This window comes from Thunnus thynnus, chromosome 10 (genome assembly GCF_963924715.1).
Source record: "Thunnus thynnus chromosome 10, fThuThy2.1, whole genome shotgun sequence".
NCBI classification, from domain to species: Eukaryota; Metazoa; Chordata; class Actinopteri; order Scombriformes; family Scombridae; genus Thunnus; species Thunnus thynnus.
Window position 1 is genome coordinate 16,367,209 of NC_089526.1, and position 20,869 is coordinate 16,388,077.

The 20,869-nt window shown below is 39.8% G+C and overlaps 2 protein-coding genes across 4 annotated transcripts in view; one reads left to right on the plus strand and one right to left on the minus strand.

Moving 5' to 3' along the window:
- Nucleotides 1-851: 851 nt before the first annotated feature.
- On the plus strand, nt 852-4,613 carry gtpbp10 (GTP-binding protein 10 (putative)). The gene is made up of 10 exons (XM_067601509.1): nt 852-982; nt 1,776-1,969; nt 2,083-2,174; nt 2,531-2,675; nt 2,770-2,843; nt 2,959-3,011; nt 3,113-3,220; nt 3,352-3,429; nt 3,603-3,726; nt 4,346-4,613. The coding sequence occupies exons 1-10, from the start codon at nt 950-952 to the stop codon at nt 4,555-4,557; spliced, it is 1,113 nt and encodes a 370-aa protein (XP_067457610.1). The 5' UTR covers nt 852-949; the 3' UTR covers nt 4,558-4,613.
- Nucleotides 4,614-5,064: 451 nt separating this feature from the next.
- The window catches only part of adam22 (ADAM metallopeptidase domain 22), a 69,980-nt gene continuing 54,175 nt past the window's right edge, over nt 5,065-20,869 (minus strand). Inside the window, exons 17-31 of one of the 3 annotated variants that reach the window (XM_067601506.1) lie at nt 20,490-20,582; nt 19,929-20,009; nt 19,760-19,810; nt 19,603-19,666; nt 19,345-19,450; nt 19,137-19,256; nt 18,470-18,638; nt 17,341-17,452; nt 16,468-16,558; nt 16,317-16,370; nt 14,926-15,126; nt 14,341-14,441; nt 14,162-14,228; nt 9,334-9,457; nt 5,065-8,278 (exon numbers count right to left, since the gene is read on the minus strand). In XM_067601506.1, coding sequence (XP_067457607.1) covers nt 8,258-8,278; nt 9,334-9,457; nt 14,162-14,228; nt 14,341-14,441; nt 14,926-15,126; nt 16,317-16,370; nt 16,468-16,558; nt 17,341-17,452; nt 18,470-18,638; nt 19,137-19,256; nt 19,345-19,450; nt 19,603-19,666; nt 19,760-19,810; nt 19,929-20,009; nt 20,490-20,582 — 1,455 coding nt within the window. In that variant the 3' untranslated portion in view covers nt 5,065-8,257. Of the gene's footprint in view, nt 8,279-9,333; nt 9,458-14,157; nt 14,229-14,340; nt 14,442-14,925; nt 15,127-16,316; nt 16,371-16,467; nt 16,559-17,340; nt 17,453-18,469; nt 18,639-19,136; nt 19,257-19,344; nt 19,451-19,602; nt 19,667-19,759; nt 19,811-19,928; nt 20,010-20,489; nt 20,583-20,869 lie in introns of those variants that run through there. The other 2 variants (XM_067601507.1, XM_067601508.1) reach the window with 2 other exon arrangements.

A 20,869-nucleotide genomic window follows, 5' to 3' on the forward strand; every position in this document is an offset into this window, starting at 1 on the left:
TTTTTTAAAACTGTATTTATATCTTTTAGTAGTCATGCTGTTTGTCAATGTCTGTCCTCGTTAATTTCCTTGTTTTGTTTTCAGTGATGTGTGGTTAAGACAACTTACCAAATTGTGCACAGTGCAGTTTCTAACTAAATGTCTTACATCCATATTCCCATGAATACATTTGAACTGCAGATGGAGGAAGCACCATGGAAGTAATTTTAAAATATGTTTTCCACTTCACAACATTTTTTAGCACATTTGGTTGTCCATTTTGATGATTTCTGATTTCTCAACTGACAAAATTAGGACTTAAATTTGCTATGTAGCTCATATTGATAGAGCAGCTCATATACAATACTTACCTCTATAGCTTTAATAAACCGTTTGGAAAGCTACATCTGCTAAAGATATGTAAAGTGCAAATTACCTCTTAGGATTCAATATCAAAGATATTCATTAACTGCTGTATTTGCACGGCTACAACCTCAGGAATTGGTATTTTTGTATGTTTATCTGCTTTTATAAAGTTTATCTGCACCGGCATCATTTGTGAATCCATGTGTTGTCCTGGTGTGATGCTGCGTTCAAGGCAGATGGGATGAATGGGCTTATATGTTGTGTGATAGCATAGAGCTGTGTGAGGATTAAATATTGAAAACATGTATCACTACAACCATTAAATGCGGGTTCAATTACATTAAACAACGGCCTCTGGTTGATGGAAGGCAATTGAATTGAACTGACAATATCGGAGCTTTCAGAAATATCCTAATGCTATTTACAAATCGGAAGGTCGTAATTACGATACTTCCGAAACGACTTCAATCCACAGTCCCGCCCCTTTGGCTCATGATCCAATTAGCTGCGAGAAACTACCACTTCCGGTCCTTCATACGAACGCATGTTAATTAGCCGCCAGCTAAACAACACGTACGAAAAGTGGCGATAAACGCTGCTGAAGATGGTCCAGCTCAGTAGAATTTGCTTCCGTAAGGTAGGCAGCGTAACAGACCACATTTTAATCTCGCCAAAAGAGTTTAATCACAAACTACGACTTATAATAGTGACGTTTGCCGGCTTGCTAGCTAGTAAATTGAATGGCTGTCAAAACATCAACTTTGACTGACATGGTCTGTGTGACCTCTGCAGCCATGAAAGCCACAAATGTAACGTTCGTTTATTACGATGCTAGGTAGCTATTATGTTTCTGAACAGTGGAAACTGAACTAATGTTGGATAACTGCAAATAACAGTGTTGTTTACACTTCATAGCCTTGTGTGCTGTTATTAAATGCGTAAAAATACAATGACAGCAAGAACATAATGTAGAGCTGCAACATTAGTCGATTAATTGATCAACAGAAAATTCATCGCCAACTATTCTGATAATGGATTAATCGTTTTAAGACGAAATGCCAAAACTCTCTGATTCCAGCTTCTTAAATGTGAAAAAATGGTTTACGTACGTGCGTATGTACGGCTTTTCCAAAACCCAAAACTACTCTGACTAACATGATTCGAGAGAACTGTGAACCAAAATACTTATTTTGCTTTCCTCTTGGATGAATGGATGGATAGAAAAATAGACCTTCATCAAACGTTGTTGTATCTTCTTGTCCTGGTTAACATATCAAGAAATGTTGTTAGTAAAAGTTCAGACATTTGATCAGTTTAGGTGCCCAGTTTGAGTCAGTGAAGCAGCTCCAGACTCACCTGTTTATTATGATTAGTCGTTTTTTTCTATTAAACCTCATTTCTGTCTGATGTCTCCTTTTGCCTCCTTGTAGTATGGAAACTTTGTGGACAACCTCCGTCTGTACGTCCATGGAGGCAGCGGCGGCATGGGTTTACCTCGTCTTGGGGGACAGGGAGGCAACGGGGGAGATGTTTGGGTGGTGGCTGCAAAGAACATGACCTTGAAGAGGATCAAGGACAAGCACCCCAAGAAACGTTTTGCAGGCGGAGCAGGAGCCAACAGCAGGTTAGTTTCTCCGAACAGAGCCTTGATTCTCTCAGAAGTTCAGTTAGCATCATGGAGATGAGTCAGTCAGAGCTGTTTTGTGTTTTATCTTGAGTGATTTTATTTATCAACAGTGTCCGTTCACTGAAAGGAGAGAGAGGGAAGGACCAGGAGATCCTAGCTCCTGTTGGTGTCACAGTCACCACTGATGATGGCAAAATACTTGGTAAGTCAGAAGCTCCCCCATTTTGTACTGTGCATAGTCAGTAATGCAACATGTTTCATTTTAATAAAGGCATAATTGTCTATGAAACAACCCCGCATGTCACTTTTTATTATACTTCATAAAGATGTTGGTGAACTACATAATAAGTCTTAATTCTCACTACCTAAAATGACACAGCACAAGCTTTTGGTCAAACATTTGTACTCCTTTGGATTAGGGATGTTTCACTTGAAATATAAAGTAATGATGGCTCTGAGGTTGTATGATTAGAGAGTGGACATATAGCAGCAATATCCAAATAGGTGGAATAAAGTTAGTTTATTTTTGTGTATTTTTACACCCGTTCTCCCTCCAAGGTGATCTGAATGCCGAGGGTGATCGTGTGTTGGTGGCGAAAGGAGGACACGGAGGCTCCCTCTACTCGACGTTCAAACCCAGTAAAGGCCAGTTCCAGCACATTCGACTGGACCTCAAACTCATCGCTGACCTGGGCCTGGTGGGGTGAGAGCTGTGACACATGAACATATCGTTTCATTTCAGCTGAAACTTAAACTGGTAAGTTTCTTTAGATTTTGTTGTGTTGAATCTCCATCAGGTTCCCAAATGCAGGAAAGTCGTCTCTCCTGACAGCCATGTCTAACGCAACACCTCAGATTGCCAACTACGCTTGTAAGTACATAATACTGAACACACACATTCAAACTGTGTTTTTGTGTTCTTGTCTGTGCATTTCTGATGCATAGACCTGAAAAATACTCTGGTACAATTCTAAAATCTTTCGCAGTCACAACTTTGAAGCCGGAGATTGGAAAACTGATGTACAAGGATCACAAGCAGGTACGGAAATGCATTTCACAGCTTGGTGTTTAAACATTAATATTCTGTATTTCTGTGGTTTTCCCTCATTTACTCTCTTTTTGTTCTTTTTCGTATTGTAGATCTCTGTTGCGGATCTTCCAGGTCTGATTGAGGGGGCTCACATAAACAAAGGCATGGGCCACAAGTTCCTAAAACACGTGGAGAGGACCAAGCAGCTGCTGTTTGTGGTGTGTAGTAGTAGAGAGTAGACCGTATAAGCTGTCACCCATGTGTATGTTTGAATTAGAATGTGGTTGCAGTAATGAGTCAAAAACATAGCAGACAGTGATGATGATGATTATGGTTTGTCTGGCTGTAGGTAGATGTTTGCGGTTTTCAGCTGGCAAGTAAAACACCGTTCAGGTCGGCATTTGGAGCCGTGCAGCTTCTCACCAAGGTGAGACTGATTCTATGTTCCTGTTCAGTCATGATAAATGTCTAAAGAGTCATGTTATGTTAATCCTACTTCTCATCTTTCCGCTCTCTGACTTAAATTCTGCCCCGTGCACATCATTCATTTCTCTCCTCCATCATCATCCTCTCTTTCTTCTCTCTCACCACTGACTGAAGGAGTTGGAGTTGTACAACGAGGAGCTCGTGTCCAAGCCTGCGTTACTGGTGGTGAATAAGATGGACCTGCCTGATGCTGAAGACAAACTAGCACAGCTACAAGAGCAACTACAAAACCCAGATGGTAAATAATAAAAAAAATATACTCGTATATTATATTATAAATAATAATTTAAGTTGAGTGTATGATGGAAATGAAAGTCTCATTTGAATTGTAGCACCTCCAGAACCACAGAAATTCACCTCAACTTGAAGTTAACATCTTGACACACAGCAGTCCCTTAACATAATGTAAAAGAGCTGTAGTTAATATGTCAAAGGATGAGATGGTAATGTTCTGCTTCATCAGTTATAACAGTACAGAACATCAGCTTAAACTCTCATATAGACAGCACAACTTTCTGGGCACCTCATTTGTTACAGACTTGATTGTGTGAGAGCGTTTCATTGAATTTGGCTCACAGCACCCCAGTGTTAGCCCGGTTCCAGACCTCTGAAAGGCTACCCGCATCTTTGATTTGTTCACTGATGTCATGAAACGAAATGGCAATAGTTTGATTATCAGATGCCCCCAATGGGGAAACCAGGAAGTCATGCTGTCCAAAACCACCCCCACTTCCACAGCTGCTTTCAAACACAGCTATAGCACATATTGTACATGTAGGCTTATTGCTGCAATAATACACACTGGGTTGTTGTGTGTTGACGGTCACATTGTCCTGTTTTTGTTTTTTCTCTTGCAGAGTTTTCTGATCTGTTGCCTGACAACATGATACCAAAGAACTACATGACCTTCAGACACGTGGTCCCGGTCTCCGCCTCCACCGGGTTTGGTATCGAACACCTGAAAAGCTGCATCCGCAAGTCGCTTGATGAAGAAGACGCCTCTGCAACTAAAGCCATCCATCAAGACAAGCTGCAGGCGCTTAGGTACCATTCACAGGAGCATTTGTGATAAACATGGACAATATCTCACCGTGACAAGTGTCAAGGACTGACAGAGCTCCATCCTGTCCGGCAAAAAAAGTTGGAACACCAATGATAACAGAAAGTGTGCAGTTATAGTGCACAGTCTCTGTGAATGTGATGGATTTCTTATAGACTGTCTTACTGTAAAAACATCCAGTGTTACGAGGCTCTATGAGTTAAACTCTGCTGGAAATAGTTGCTCCCTTAGTTAGAGGCTGTCATCAAAACCTAAGATACTGTTAACATTGTCCTTCTTTATTCAGATTATACTGTACATCGTAAAAATACTGATGAAAAATTGTTCTAATGCCAGATGTATTAGATGTTAAAGCAGTACCAGTTCTAGTGTCAGGTAACTGATAGGAGGATGAATGCTGCGTCTAACAAGTGAGTGAACGTGCATTTGTACCAACGTTTTTTTGGCATTTTTGCCTTTAATAGATGACCGACAGCAGAGAGCTGACAGGAGAGAAGTGGAAGTCATGCAACATACAACAAAAGTCCTTACGTCTTAAATTCTGTGGCCCCCAACCAATACTTTTCTGTTTCATTAAAGTGTTTGCTAAGATTGTATTTATTTTTGTTGGTGTGTTTTGCACAATTACCATCTTGTAAAAAAAAAAAAAAAATCAGTCAACCAATATCTTGAGTAGTGTCTTCTTTCCTTCTACAAATTTGAGTATTTTTATGTCAGAAATGTCAGCGTAGACAGATGTGTTGATGAAAGTTTTATTTTATATTAAATATATTACAATACTGAATGATTAGGAGGAAAAATAAAAGGGGGGGGGTTGGTTTTTGCATCATCAGTCTGTACAGCATACAGGCAAAAATTAAAAAATAAAAATAAAAAAAGACAGCAACTGCAGTATTTAGATTGAACTAGTATATGAGGGAGGGGGGGTTTAAGGTTCCTGGAGCAGAGTGCCGTGTCTCTGTCAGGAGAGAGAGCTGGCAGGATGGGACCACATGGTTGAGACTGGGTGGATGGTGTGCTCCAGTACACAAATACATTCAAGTCTCTGGCCAGACAGAGATGGACATCTCTCTTGTGTGGACGTTTGCCAGAGTTGTCCTGTTGGGATCAGTCAGTCGTAGCCATGTGCGCAGGCAGATACAGCAGATATGTTGAACACAAAGATTGACAGCTGTACAATCACAGAAAAAACACTGCGTGGTCCCCATCCTTAGCGGAGAACTGCAACATCCTCAGAATTTTGTGTAGTGCAACGTCCACGACACCAAGACAAAAATGTCAGTCTTGCTGTAGCGCAGTATTATGATGTTAAAAATATTACTCAAGAGTTCTGAGATGACGCTCTCCGCAGCCTCTGGTAACCCAGAAAGATGACTGAGCAATACTTTTAAGAAGATCAGAACAAAGAACAGAGCTCTGGTAGAAGGCAAATCATGAGCCCGTTCAGATCTCATTTACAACAAAACTATTGGCACATGCCAGAGGAATGACGGCTTCTGCAGGCCCCTCGGGAACAAACGTGTTTCAAAAAACTCAACATGTCTCCATTCAAACTCATCAACACACATAATTACAATAATGCACTTAATTACTGTTTGAATAGTGGCTGTACATAATGCTGAGAAAAAGGTGAACATTACAAAGGTACTTAATAAAAAAGATACTAGTAGCAATATTAATCCGATATCGTGAAGATCATATTATCTATACAGTCCTAATGCATACATGAAATTACAAATGAACACACCGGAACAAAAACTAAACAACAGTAAAATGGCAAACAGGAAGGCCTTAAGACAACAGTTTCTACAAGGTAGAGCAATGAATTGTAACTGTACAAAGAACTTGCTTTTGGGGAGTAATACTGTATGGGATTTGTTTTCAAAACCTTAAATAGCTACACTGGCATGACATCAGTCAAAGCACAAAAACTCCCACCCTCATTTGTTTTTAAATCCTGTGACTTCCTGCCATGAATTGGCTCGACTTTGCTGATAAACAGTGCAGTCTGTGTCACACAAACCCATTAAGATAACAGCGAGAGGCGATGAGGGGAAAAAGTCTTTCAGTGACATGCTCGTTTCCCGTTATGATCTCACAAATAGCCTACCAGAGAGAAATAATTTAATAGAAACTGTCATGCTGTTTGTCTTCACAAGCTCAAACAGCAAGCACTGTACAGCATAGTTAATCATTCACAAGGCTAAAATATCGCAATCGTCACAGCTAAATCCAAAATGCACGTTTCAATCACAATTTTCCAGATTCTCACTGAGTTAGTTCATCAACCACGTTCACATCGTTGACCTCTTGTTCTCACTTTCGAGCGATGAGTGACTTTATGTACTCTCACTGTGGAAATGGGAGCATGTTGCTCTCAAACTTTAGAGGAAACTAAATACATCTTAACATTATAAACGGGGAAATTTGAGTGAAAAGTGGCACATCTATAACTACACCAAACACATCTCAGTGCTTCCGTTTCACTCAGCGATGGCACATAAAACTATTTAAATTTTGCTAAATTAATACTCATGGGTAACATTCTTGAAGTGCCGCATTCAGTGTTTTTATCAATACTTCCTCAGTCATCACTGGATGTCTGCGTATTTCCTCCAGAGATGGATCAAACCAGTGCTAAGATAATATATAAAAAAAACATTTGTACATTCTGCTGTGGATGGAGAAAGCTATAGAGGTCAAAGTCACACAGGAAAACCCCAGAGGGAGAAAAAAAGAACAGGACAAAAAAATAGAAACACAGACAGAAGAACGAGCGTGGAAACCTACAGAGATCTTTCTACAACACAATACAGCAGGAAGAAGAGAGGAGGAATATCTCTTTTAAAGTAAAAATTAAAGCAACAATGTACTCTGTGTGTACTGTACATATTTACACACGCACAAACAACCAAGGGGAGGATGTGCAGGGCGGGATGGGGGTTGGGTCCGTGTCATGGGGTTGTGGGTTATAACTGGTGATATAATATGGGTTATCTATAGTGGAGAGGAAGCGTCTAAGCCTACAGAAGGTATAAAAAAAATCACTGCCCCCTCGCATGCTTTTCCATCTAGATCAGACCGCCGTTCTTCTCGTCTTTTGACCAGTAGGAGGAGGTTGCTGTTAAACAAGGTTGTCTCATGCATACAGTGTAGGAGTTACTACAGTGATTCACGTGCGTCAAAATGATCCAACAAATCCAGCGATGCAGTGTGATGCGATGCTCTCGGCTCCACTGCCCCTTTTTTCAGAGAGGAGCTCCAAACAACTTTGGGGGGGGGGGGGGGGGAGGACGGCGGCGTTGAAGTGAAAGTGGCGAGAGCCGAAGCTAAGGAGGGTGTGTCAAGGTTTAGGTTTTAGGGTTAAAGGGGGGTCGGAGCGGTGGGGTTTCCAGTCCCATAGGGAGTGAGGCCAGAGCAGACAGGAACAGCTCAGTCTGAGCTCCAGCTGGTCTGGAGTGGATGTGGAGCTGGTTTCTCCGCCGGCACTCCAGTGAATGACGCCGTCTGGCAAGACAGCTACGGAGACGCTTGTACACACTAACTCACACACACCCCTGCCTATTTCCACTCCAGTGGGGGGGCTCTCTCTCTTTCTCCTTTGTTGTTTAGAGTCAATTTTGTTTCGTTTTTGTGTTTTTCATTCATAGAAAAGGAGAGTCAAGTGTAGTTCCTTAAGGTCTTTTTGCAGAGTGGGTAAGACGGCTGTTTATATTGAAGTCTCCCACAGCTGGAGAGAGAAGAAGCACAGAAAAGAGACAGGAATGAGAAAATTAACAAAAAGACATATGAAAATGTTCTGTCCTTGTACTTAAAGGAATAGCCTGGTCTTATTTTATCTTTTTATGGTGATAACAAAAAGATAAATTAACTCATCCTTGAAATCATGATCCTCATTGGCAAATATATTAATGACCTTCAGTCCTCATAGTTTTGTCTTTGTAAAGCAATGTAACACACTACACAACTTTAAGTATGAAGACTAGACATCACATATGAAACTAATCTGACTCATGGCAATTTCAGACTACATGGTATCACCCCGATAAAGGCCCGACCTGACAGATGTGGGGCATTTAGGTGTGACAATGGGTGTCGGGCGTGACAGTGACATGTTTGTTCCATGTATCGGCCATAGTGGAAGACAACCAACATGTTCGACTGCTATGTAGGTTCTTTACCCTGGCTCTAATGATTTATGGGCATTTTTATTTCATTTGAATCAATTATTTTTTGTATTCATATTCTTATTACATTTATATCATTTTTATTTCTCATCTCAAATTGCTTTAATGTTTACATTTGTGCTTATTAGCAGCATCAGTCATCTGTGAAGAACTAACTTGTATGAAAGATGCTTTACAAATAAAGCCAATAAATTTTGGCTGAATCACTACAACAACTTATTACTCTCTGATCGTCTAATCTAATTTTCCTTCAAGATTTTAGATTTGATTAAAATAAAAATTATCTGATTGTTTTTCTGACTCTTGTAACTGTTTTTATTGATTCTTTGTTGATTGCAGTTCTGCTTGTTTGATAATAGATGTTTCTTGTTCTCAGGTCTCCCTTGACAAAGAGATCTCAATCTCAATGAGACTACCTGACTAAATAAAGATGTGATTCCTACTTCATACATTAAGAAGTACGAAGTAGGTGTTCAGTGTCAGTAATAATCTGCCCTGTTTTGTGTAAAACAGTGCAGAATCTCCAATGTATTGAAAATCAGTTGTCAAGTCCAAAACAGTCTTTAAATGATGTAATATGTTCCTGATTGATACTTGCCCTGGCGCTCTGCCTGTTGGCTTTCCTCTGGTCATCAGGGAGAGGGGGCATAGGGTAAGGGTATCTCCTGCTGGATGCAATAGATCCTGTAGAGGAAGTGGGAGACTTGGCAGGGGATAGCGTCCTGGAGAAAAAAAAAAGAAGTAGTGACATTATTAAACTATTGCTTCTTATGTTCTGGTTGGTGTAGGATTAAGTTGGCCAAAGACACAGATAGTTAAATGAGGTTAGATTCAGGAAGTTGAGCTAATGTTAGATCTGTGACTTTGGGCAACATCCTCCTCTGAGCTGCTCTAATTATTCACGTTTTATTTTCCTACAGAGAGAAGTTGCTCCTAAAAGCTCCTATTGCTGTTCCCCAAAAGAAGAAACAGGTCATGTAATCTGTTAAAAAAACATAAACAAGTGTGGCCATAGCTCAGCTTTTAGGGGCAACCTCTGTACACAGCAGTACACAGTTCCCAGCAGCGGTGTAGTTTCCTGCAACTCACATGCTTCACTGTGCCGCAGCATTACTTTTTCAGCATCAAGCACCGACACATCAACGGCCCAGAATTAGCAGAAATTCACCTTTAGCCACAGTGAAGAGCATGCTACTAAATGTAACTTCTGCTGTCTGCTGAGTCAGATCAGAGTGTGTGATTTAATGAGGAATGCTGGGAGCAGTAAGTATGATGAGGTGACTTGGACAGCAGACCAGACCGGAGCTGGGAAAGAACAACAGACTGAAAGAATCAGAGGGAGACGTCCTGTCCAGTGGAACAGACACAAAAGGCCCGCCCCGTGTGCAGTGGCTTGTTTACACCACTGCTATGTGCTGACCTGAAACACCTGGATTGGTCAAAACAGTGAACAGAGTGGAGTTGTGGGTCAAATCACTGGTTCCAGAAGTATTCGTAAAAACTTTAATATTACTTAAAAAAAATCCTGCCCAGTACATTTACTGGGCAGGCTTAATCAAAAGTTTATTTATGTTAGGTTATGTAAAAAAATGATATTGTCTGATATATTATATATTAACTGATGTCACCTGGTAAGTGCTTGAGTATGAGAGGCAGCAAGGAATGCGACAGCACTTTGTGACATATCTACCTTACCTTGACGACACCAAAACATTTTATGTATGATTCTAGGTTTGGGACGTTTAATTTACATTTTTTACTTTCTTCATGGCCAAGGCACTTAAGATTCAAGATTCAATACTTTATTGTCATATCATGATTGATTGGACTTTATTTTAGTGAGCTCACTTAAAAACAGAAAAAGACAAAAATAGTAAAACCTCTCACTCATAAAGCACATAATACATTAAAGTATAAAACAGAAAGGTAATATCCAACCCATTTAATGATTATGTGCATGACAGTCAAGTAAGGGACCGACTGCCTGATTTGAACATCTTGCCTTACAGAGCAGACGAGAGGTGATTGTCAAATAATCAATTTACTTGTTTTTGTCAAAACAGCATCATTAAGCAAAAATTAAAAGAAATGGTTGATGAAGAAACTGGTGTGTAATATAACCTCTGCTTGCATTCCTCTGATTTCATGTGTTTTTATGTACCATCTTAAATCCTTTTTAATGTAGTGTTTCTTTGTACATTCAGGCATACCAGCGCACCCATGTGCCAGTTTGTTTACCTTTTTTGTAGTGCCCCCAGGCTTCCCCTGTTAACCCCGTATTTAACGCTGATTGAACGTCACAATGCTAGGAACTATGGGTAATTTCCTCAGGCAAAGTCTGCAGAGATGCGGAATTACCGAAAGTGTGCACAAAGGGCTCAAAACGTCTGCGAGTGAGCCCTCATGCACTTGACGATTTGAGCCCTCACGGACTTAGTAGGAACGTGCCTCAAAGTCCGTGAGTGTGGACATTGGGATTGAGCCATCAAGTCAAATTAGTTTAATTTATGAAGCCCAAATTTACAGCTCACAAATTTGCCACAAGAGGGCCACAAAGAGAAATATTTAATAGGGAAAAGGAGAAACCTTTTTTTAATTTAACCTCATTCACCATGAAATGTAAATTATAGCATTTTAAAATTACCTAATAGTTGCAATCAGGAACAAAACACTGGCCCATGGTTGCTGAATTAATCCCAAAATGACTGGGAAGCCAATTACATTTAATTCATTTGGCAAATCCTTTCATCCAAACCAATAACAATAAGTGTATTTAAACTGAATGAGAATAAGGGCTAAAAAAGAAGTGTAACCCCCCGAATAAACAAGATAAAAACTGCTGTTCAATCAGAGTTCAATCACTATCGTCACATGTGACATTAGCAACAGAGTTTTAAGCTCTGTGATTGGCTGTTTTCTTAATGTGATGCTCTTTGCAACATGTGAAACTGTGCCTCTGATTTTTATATGCAGATGTTTGTACAGATAATTCCACCAGTGGGGTTTCATTAGATTTTTTTATGTGAAAATGAGAGTTAAATTTTTACTTCAGGAACCAGGACTCCACATCTCTCCACTCTGTTGGACCGTTTCTATCCTTCAGTAGATGTTTTAACAAGGGGAGAGGCAGGAATGTGCTCCTGGACACAGAGAAGGTCTATAGATTACAGTTTTGATTTAATGTGTGTGCTACAGAACCAGTGTCCCATGTGCTTCCTCGTTGTTGTCGAGGAAACCTGGTCGCTCGTGTTTGTGTGCATGTAATTATCTATAGACCTTGGACGAGATCAGAGTGGTAGTTTACAGTTTGTCACAGCAGCACAGTGATGATGTCAGAGCAACGAGCAAAATGTTTGGCTCGGCAATGACACCACACTGACGCAAAGGCACGTGAGGTCACTGGGAGCGAGGCAGGGCTGACGGACAGACACGTACCGACAGAACAACACTCAACATGCAGAGGTAACAAGAGACTGTGAGGGGGAAGCAAAGAAGGGAATAAGGAGAAATTAGGAATAAAATAAATATTAATATAGTAGCACAGGCAGTAAGAGCCATTTTTTTTGCATCAATCCAATACAACAGAACGATTTGCTGAAAATAAAAATCTGCAAAGTAAAAATGCAGCTGTAAAATGAAAAATTAACGTTTTCACTGAAACTAAAAGGAAGCTATATAAAAATGTCCTTTTTTGATGCTCAGCAGCAACCCCATACAGAAACTCCAAATAACATGCCAGCTGTTGATATTACTCTCTTATTATTTACTTTTAAAACTTATGCGGATAAAGGCCAGATGTTTTTTTCTTAACTTTCCTTGACCAAACCACAAATCAAACCAAAAGTGAGGGGGTTTCTAGACAAGCATGTGGGGTACAGGACATGATCTGAGATAATACCTAAGATATGGTCCTTGAGTGTTTCTATTCACATCTTCTACCCATTTAGTTACATCATAAAACTCTGTTTTGAAGCGAGGGGTTAAATACCTGTGGGAGGGGGAGGAGGAGGAGGAGGGGACGGGTGGGGGGTGATGGACACAACACAAGGAGGGGGAGAAGAGAGAAAAGGAAAGAAGGAAAGGAAATGAAAAGGACAGAAAATCTCCAGAAATAAGCGAGTGTTGGAGGGGGTGGGGGGGGTTGGGGTAGGGAGGAGGGAGAGAGGAAGAGGAAATATTTTAGGAAAGCAGAGCAGAGCAAAGATATCCTGAACAAACACCAAGATGCAATTGAGAAAATGGTGAGAAGATGGCAGACAGACCTGTGTGCGGTTTCAGATGAAAACAGCAACCATGAAAATCACAAACAACTGTGTCGTGTGCTACAGGCTCAGTTGCATATTGGTTACATGTCACATCATTCCAAGCAGTTCGGTTCTTGCCACTCAGTCAGTCTCATGCTTGCAATGAGAACAGGTGCACTGCAGAGTACTTCATATGCCAAGACCTTCAAACCCACAAACAAACAAACAAACCGACACGGCAGGCTGGGAGGCAGCCGATGCACACTGTTCATTCACAGTCAGCAGGCAATATATATGCAAATAACTTTATTTGTTCACAAGCTCTGAGAAAAGTCAAAGAGATATTTCCTGATTTGGAGGTGCAGCAAAGCCTCACAAGCCAGACAGATTCACACTGCAGGAGACAATGTGACCGCTGTATCTTCTGAGGCTCAGTGCAACATACTCTTTACCTCTGATACTAAATCTAAGGAAAGCATTTCTTCCAGAGTTGTGTGAGTTTTTTTATGCTACACCTTTAAAGGATAAGGCTGGTAATGTCCTGTGTTTTTATTATTGGCAAAAAAAAAATGTCATGAAAACATCAAAACAATAAATTCATCGTACTAACAAGTTACCTGTGTGGTCAAAGCCTGATATCACTTATTCCTCTGTATCATAGACATCAATTAATCCAAAGACTATTTTTTTAAAACTATGAACACAAGAACTTTGGTTTATTTTGAGTCAATTCCTGTCTGTAAATACTCACTAGCACACCAAATGTGTATTAATCCACGGCTGAAAATAGTCCCAAACAAATACACTATTTACTCCTGTTTGAGCAACATTTGCTAGAAACTACAGAGCCTAGCTGTTTTAGATAATTACTGAGCCTTTTTAAAAGATTAAACTACATATTTGTGACCCGTCTTTAAAGATTTATGTCTTCAGTAGGAACAAGTGGGCTTGTTGCTGAGTGCAACAGACAAGGTAGAGGAGTCAGTAAGTATTGAAAGACAGACTAACACATTGTTGGTCTTTTAATAGAATTTGTAGACAACAGTAAAAATATAGAATAACACCAGCCTTATCCTTAAGAATAAGAAAGTTTATCTCCCACTAGAGCTTGTCCTTATTGGTTGTCCCATGTTCAATGTTCACTGATCTCACAACATCACCTGCTTGCCACAAGGAACTTACTCTGTGGAGTTAGAGCGAGCACGGAACTTCTTTCCTTTCAGTTTCTTACGATTACCACTCAGATTTCCTGGTGAGAAACAGATCAAAAACATAAAGATTACATGAAGTTTATTTACCAGGGAACTCATCTTTCATACTGTAGAGAACATACAGAGTTTGAGTGGGGATTTGTGTGTTACCTTGCCATGAGTTGCTCCTCGGTCGCCCATTTTCACAGATGTCAGAGATGTGTTTGGCATCTGGGATTCTCTCACTCCATGAGTGGGACAGGCCATTAGATCTACACACACATGCACACACAGAGATACATATGCAACGGACAAAATATCGTCAGTACAACATTATCCTTCTAAACTGCTATAAATTATTTAAATGTTCTGCATCTGCTGTAAACGTGGAGACAAGGGGAAGGCTGAGATAAATGCAGTAGATGAACACACCATCGCAGCAGATGGCAACATTACGAGCCGTGAAACAACATCTTGACAGCTGAATGTCACATGACATGAAAAATGGAGTACTGAGTGGTACATACTGCTCAATTTCTGCATCATTCTGATCATTTGCAAATTGTTCTCAGAAAGAGACATTTAATGAAAGCATGATATTATACACATGAACACATATTGAGCCTGTCTACACATGTGACTCAGAGAACACCTCACAGGTACTGCTCACACACACACACACACACACACACACACACACACACACACAATTGCCAGTGAATGAATGAATGAATGAATGATGATGAGATGGCAGACCTGAAGCCAAACAGTGAGATGTTCTGAGAAATGGATGGGATGGAGGGAGTGAAGGACAGGGTGCAAATCTGCAGGTGCGACAGGCAGGCTGACCTCTTCTTGGAGCTGCAGCCAGAGTTTGTGCTGACGCCAGGCGGCATGTCACTGTAAAATGAGTCTGCATCCCCAGGCTTTGTTACATAGTCACCTGGAGGCATTTGCCTGGAAATACAGAAGAAGGCTTTTAGGTAAATACTCACCTTCACATTATCGTCATCATCAATTTATGACATTCAGTGAAATACATTTAGTTTTATTTTGTGATTGTGCAATTTACTTTTTTCGCTGGAACATTTTGTTTTCAACCTGCCTTGTTGTGAATGTCGACCTCAGTGATCGACTCACCAAAAACAAATGTGAGCTTCCTGTCAGTAGGAAGAAACCTGAACTTGTGTCTCTTTTTAATGATGTCTTTTTCAATGTTCATTTATTCAACTACTGTAAAAAAATACTTGTACTTTGCTGAGGTATTTCCATTTTATTCAACTTTATACTTCACTACATTTCAAATGGAATTACTGGACTTTTTACTCCACTACAATTATTTGACAGCTTTACTACTGTTGTTAATTTGCAGATTAAGATTTTTTATACAAACACATATGATCAGCCTTTAAAATATGATGATTTGTTATAGACTTAAGTACTCTGCAGTATATAAAGTAGTACAAATTGTACTATCCTCTGGTGTTTATGATCTCAGTGTCTGTTTTTTTTGCTGTTTGTTATTTATTTTTTTGTTATTTTTTTCTGTAAAGCACTTTCTAACTTTGTTAATAAAGCTATATAAATAAAGTATTTTATATATATGGCCAACTACAACAGTTAGATGCTGCTTGCACATTCATATATCTGTAATAATAATCCAATTATGTAATATATAAAATAGTATAACACTCTGAATGAGGCCATTTTTTTAGCTCCAGCATCTCAGCTAAGTCTGATACCGGATGAGTGGTGTATTTTTCTCTATTAATGATATTACTTATGAAATTTTCCTTATGTAAAATGTTCTAATTCTTGTTACAGAGTAAATTTGCAGGATCTGAGTCCTTCTTCCAACACTGGTCTTTTTGCAGGGCAAAGAGGATATTTTCTCCCACGATATATTACCACAGCTGATTTGCAATGCAAATGCAAAATGCAAAATGTGAAAGAGATCCGTTGCAATCAAAGCCTAACGATTATTAACCACATTCTTTGTTTTATGCAAAAATAAAAACCTTTGTGTATAAAAAATAAAGAGAAAAACATTGTTGAGAGAACAAAAACACGCTAAAACACATCATAGCTCTGTCGTGTAAATCAACAAAAAAATGCAACACATGAAAATAGCCTTAAAGTGAGCAAACCGGCAGAATCTTCGATGAACCTCTGACTCGACGTAGCATCTCTGCTTGTAGCTCCTGTGAAGAGGAGTAAGAGTATCGTCATGAGGGTCCATCAGTGATATAACTTTTGTCAACATGAACCATCACACATGCAGGCTACTGGGACACTCACTTGTAGCACCAGGCTGTAACAGCCAGTATGAGGGCGAGGAAGAGGATGGAGCCTACGATGGCCCCGACGATGATGTTGGTACTGGTGATACCTGAGACACAGGGATAGGGAAGAGGAGAGGAGAAGGAGGAGGGAGGCCAAGCGTGTGTTAATTGCAAGTGTTTCTTTAGTTTCCTGAATAACGTGGACACATGGGGACACACAAACCACAAATCACTGCAGCTGAACACAAAAACACAGTACACTTAGCAAGGAAAGTGTAAAAGGAGAACAAAGGGGAATCAACTGAACTGCTGTCACCCTTCAGCACTACTCTGAGGGGAACTTACACGTGTATTGGGTTCCCATTCAGGTTAACATTAAAAACATCTCATCTTTTAACTCAGTAATGGTCAGAATTAACCGACCGAGGTGAGCTGAAGTTCGGGTGAGAGAGGAAAAGGACCAGGAAATGACATCAAAGACAGGGCAAATACAATGAAAAGGAACTCAAATCTGACCTCAAGTCACTCCGTCAAAGACATCGGCCTGTCGACAAAGAATGAGTGTGAAAATAATGACAAACAAAAAGAATGACATGCATGGTTCAGTGAGTACAAATGCAGCTGGTTATAATGAGCAGACATGAACTCAACACAGAAGCTAAAATAAAGAGAAATGCAATGAACAATTTAACAAAAAGAAAAATAAACCCAAACAAAAGCATGAAATATTTAACATATTAACATTTGTGAATGGATCGGTGGAGTGAAAGAAATACAGTGGGATGGAAAGAGTAGAGAAGAAGAATAAATGGACAGAAATGAGAGGAAATGGGACATAGAGAGAGGTATAGACAGAGGCAGTGAGCAGTGAGAGCGTTAACAGCTCTACCTGAGACTGCGGCAGTGGGTCCCACCACCAGATAACTGAGAGGAGATGTGGAGTTACAATCTTCTCCTGCCCAGCCCAGGTAACACACACACTTCAGCTCATTACTGCACACCTGCAGCAAGAAAATAAAAAAAGAAGAGTTAAAAACATTTGGTTTTGGTTCTGGCCCATAAGTGTAAAGTCTCAGATTTAAGAGGGAGACCACCAACTGCATGTAAAATATATAGATGTCCAACATTTTATGCTGATAATCAGTGTCTTTAAATCGGAAAATTAGGCCACTGTAGAAAAAATGAACAAGAATAGAAATACTTTGCTTGTAAAAGATGATTAAAATGGAAAATCCATTTGGAGTTGTCTTCATAGTCTGGAAAAAAACACTACAAATGTGGCCCAGAACACACTCACATGACGAACTGTCTGACCCTTCATAGTATCCCATCATAATTAGTCTCTGAACCACAAATCTATTTTTCATTCATAAATACCTCATTGGTCATTAATAAATGGATGATTTATTTTTAATGAAGCTTTCAGAAAGCAGAATATATTCTTTAGGTTTTACGGCTATTGTTTATGGAGAAAATACACTCATCATCACACTATATGATGGTCCCATGTTACCAACATAACAGTCATTATGATTAAAATGAAATTTATTGAATGTGAAGAATTCAGCAACATTTCTGAATGGTGATTTCTGAGTGAATAAGGGTCAAATTTTGCTCTACAGTATGTACAAAAATGTGTATCAGCTGGAAAAAAATAAAAAAGTTGAAATATTTCCATTTTTGCATATTCACTTTAGTAAAAGTGATAAAAAATTTCAGGCAAAAATAACGGTGTTTAAGGTGTTTGTACTGCTGTCAAATGTGAAAATGGGTCAAATTTGATCTAAACAATATGTAAGGATTAAAATTTAATTTTGTCCAAAGATAATCAACCTTTTGTTCATTTGTTCATCTAATTATCCAACTTGCATAGAAATATGTGACAGAATAGCCCCTATACATCTTGACAAGCCAATATATTAAAAAATAAAAATAACAACAATGTTCAAGCTTCAGCTAAATGCCTATAATGTGTGTGTGTGTCTGTGTTTGTGTGTGGATGCGCTCTATCTTTGTACCCCGTGTCCGGAGCAGATGGTCTTGTCTGTGGTCCCGGGGCAGGTGCTGAAGTTGAACTGATGGACGGGGAGACATTTGTGATTGAAACAGATTCGGTCTGTCCCGCAGGCCGTCCCGTCCTCGACGTAACCCAGGTCAGTGTCTCCATCGATCAACACATGTGCACCGCTGCCACACAAACAAGACTGAGTCACTCACACAGCTTTTAATACTGGTAAAGATAATGCTGAACAGTACATATGAGCACATATTATCTTGTCATAGTATATCTACAAAGCTGTGACACTATATGAGAAGAATGGATGTAATTTATTTTAGCTACTGTCCATGTATGTATTTGTCTATAAATGATTACTTATATAATCCAGAGTCATGTTGCATTATGAGTCACTGAGACTACTATGAATGGTGAGTTTGGCCTGTTCCCCCTTGATCTTGAGGGAATGAAACTAAAACTTGATGATGTTTTAGACAACAGACAAAAAAAATATCCTTTCAAACTTTATTATAGTTGATGTGTGCTGATGTTAAATCATACTTTGTGGCCAGTTGTGTAGATGCAAGGTACATCACTTTCTCTTTTTTGTCTTATTTTAGGCTGTTAATAAGGCTTTCTGAGTGTTTGTTTTTCTCAACAATGTGGGTCAACGATGAGCGAGTGTGTACCTGCAGTCTAGAGAAGCACTGTGCTGGGCTACAGAGAAAGAGGTCAGCCCTCCCTGCAGTTCTCCCAGTCGTGGGGCAGGTGAGATGTTGGAGCACAGCAGGTACCCACAATGAACATCCCTGAAACACAAAGGTGCAACTAAAGACCACAGTCGAGGAAAATAACTCAGAACTGCACAGCTTCCAGTCACAGAGAGGATTTTCTTACTGTTTGTTACACTGGATCCACGTGTCCTTGTCCCTCCCACAGTTGCCCTTCTCTGTGCCCTCAATGTTGAGCTTCTCGTAACAGAATTTGTCAGCTGCTGTTGCCTCTGAAAGAAATATGACCAAAAGTTATAGACTGCGATAGACATCTTATGTACCAATTATGCTATTTCTGGAAGATCTGCTTAGTTTGTAGAGATGGATGTGAACTGACAAAAACTATTTCCAGCTTTGTTAATACAAAATTTATTTAACTTACTCTCTCCCCATATGTACTTGCACTGTCTGTCTTTGGTTTTGCACCTTCCATTAAAGCAGCGACCCTGAAGAGAGAAATAAAATGTCTCTTACAAAAAGTGTCAAAAATGTCACCTGTGAAGAAATGAAAATACTGCAAGATCTAATAAAACTGTCACCTGGTCCTTTTCACACGTGTAGCCATCCATCTTATGCACGTTTGGTGGACACTGCAACAAAACAAAACACAGAAAACAAGATTCAAAACTACTGTCATATGATTCTTAATATTCATATGTGTCTTTAGCTCTGGTTGCAGGAAAACTGTGTGAGGGAAGCTCATGTTACCTGGCTGGAGTTTCCTGTGCAGTTTTCTGGGATGTCACAGTCATTCACTGCGTCTCGGCACACGACTCCCATGAACTCCATCTGCAGGAACATAAAATAAACATCAAGCAGGCTGTGAGTGTTTGTGATTAGATGTTGTGTCAGAGGATCAGGGCCACAATCAGGAGTTCACCCCTTCTCTTGACACCCCACACCTTCATCTATAATAAACATTTTTATCTTCACATCCACGACTAAAACACACCAACATTCGTTTATCCATTAATTATGAAGCACAGTACAGCCATTATGTAGGATTTAATAATGTTAAAAGACTGTTTCAACCAAACTTAACCAAACCAAATGACAATTTAGATGTATTTTACACAGCAGCATCTCTATCACAATGTACACGTTTTCTTTGTTTGTGATGTCATGCAAAGACTGACATTAAAGGACATCCAAAGTGAAAATGACAACTGAAAGACTACAAAACACTTCAGGTGCCAATCCCTCTGTTTGACTATTTTACCCGATATGGCACCCCGGCAGCAGACGGAAGGAGTAGCGGTGAATGTTTACCTGGCAGTTATTGCAGCAGAGGCCGTTGCTGCACTTGGATCCTTGGGTCAGGGTGCATTTTTTACAGCAGTTGTCTCCCTCTCTGGTGCACTCCTACAGGACAGACAGACAGAAACTGCTCTTAGTTGTTTTCTTCATCTGTGCAACTGGTTGTTTGCTGACTGATTTAAAGGATAGGGTCACAAATCTGTCCTAAAACAACAGTCAGGTGCCCAAATGACAAATTACATGTTTTTCTTACTATGATCATTCCTCCTGTTCATGCTGGCCATTAAGAGATCTCTTCATAATACACTTTCAACGTAAGTAATGGGGGACAAAATCAACAGCCCTCCTTCTATACAACCATAAATTTAAATTTTGAAGCTAATATGATGCTT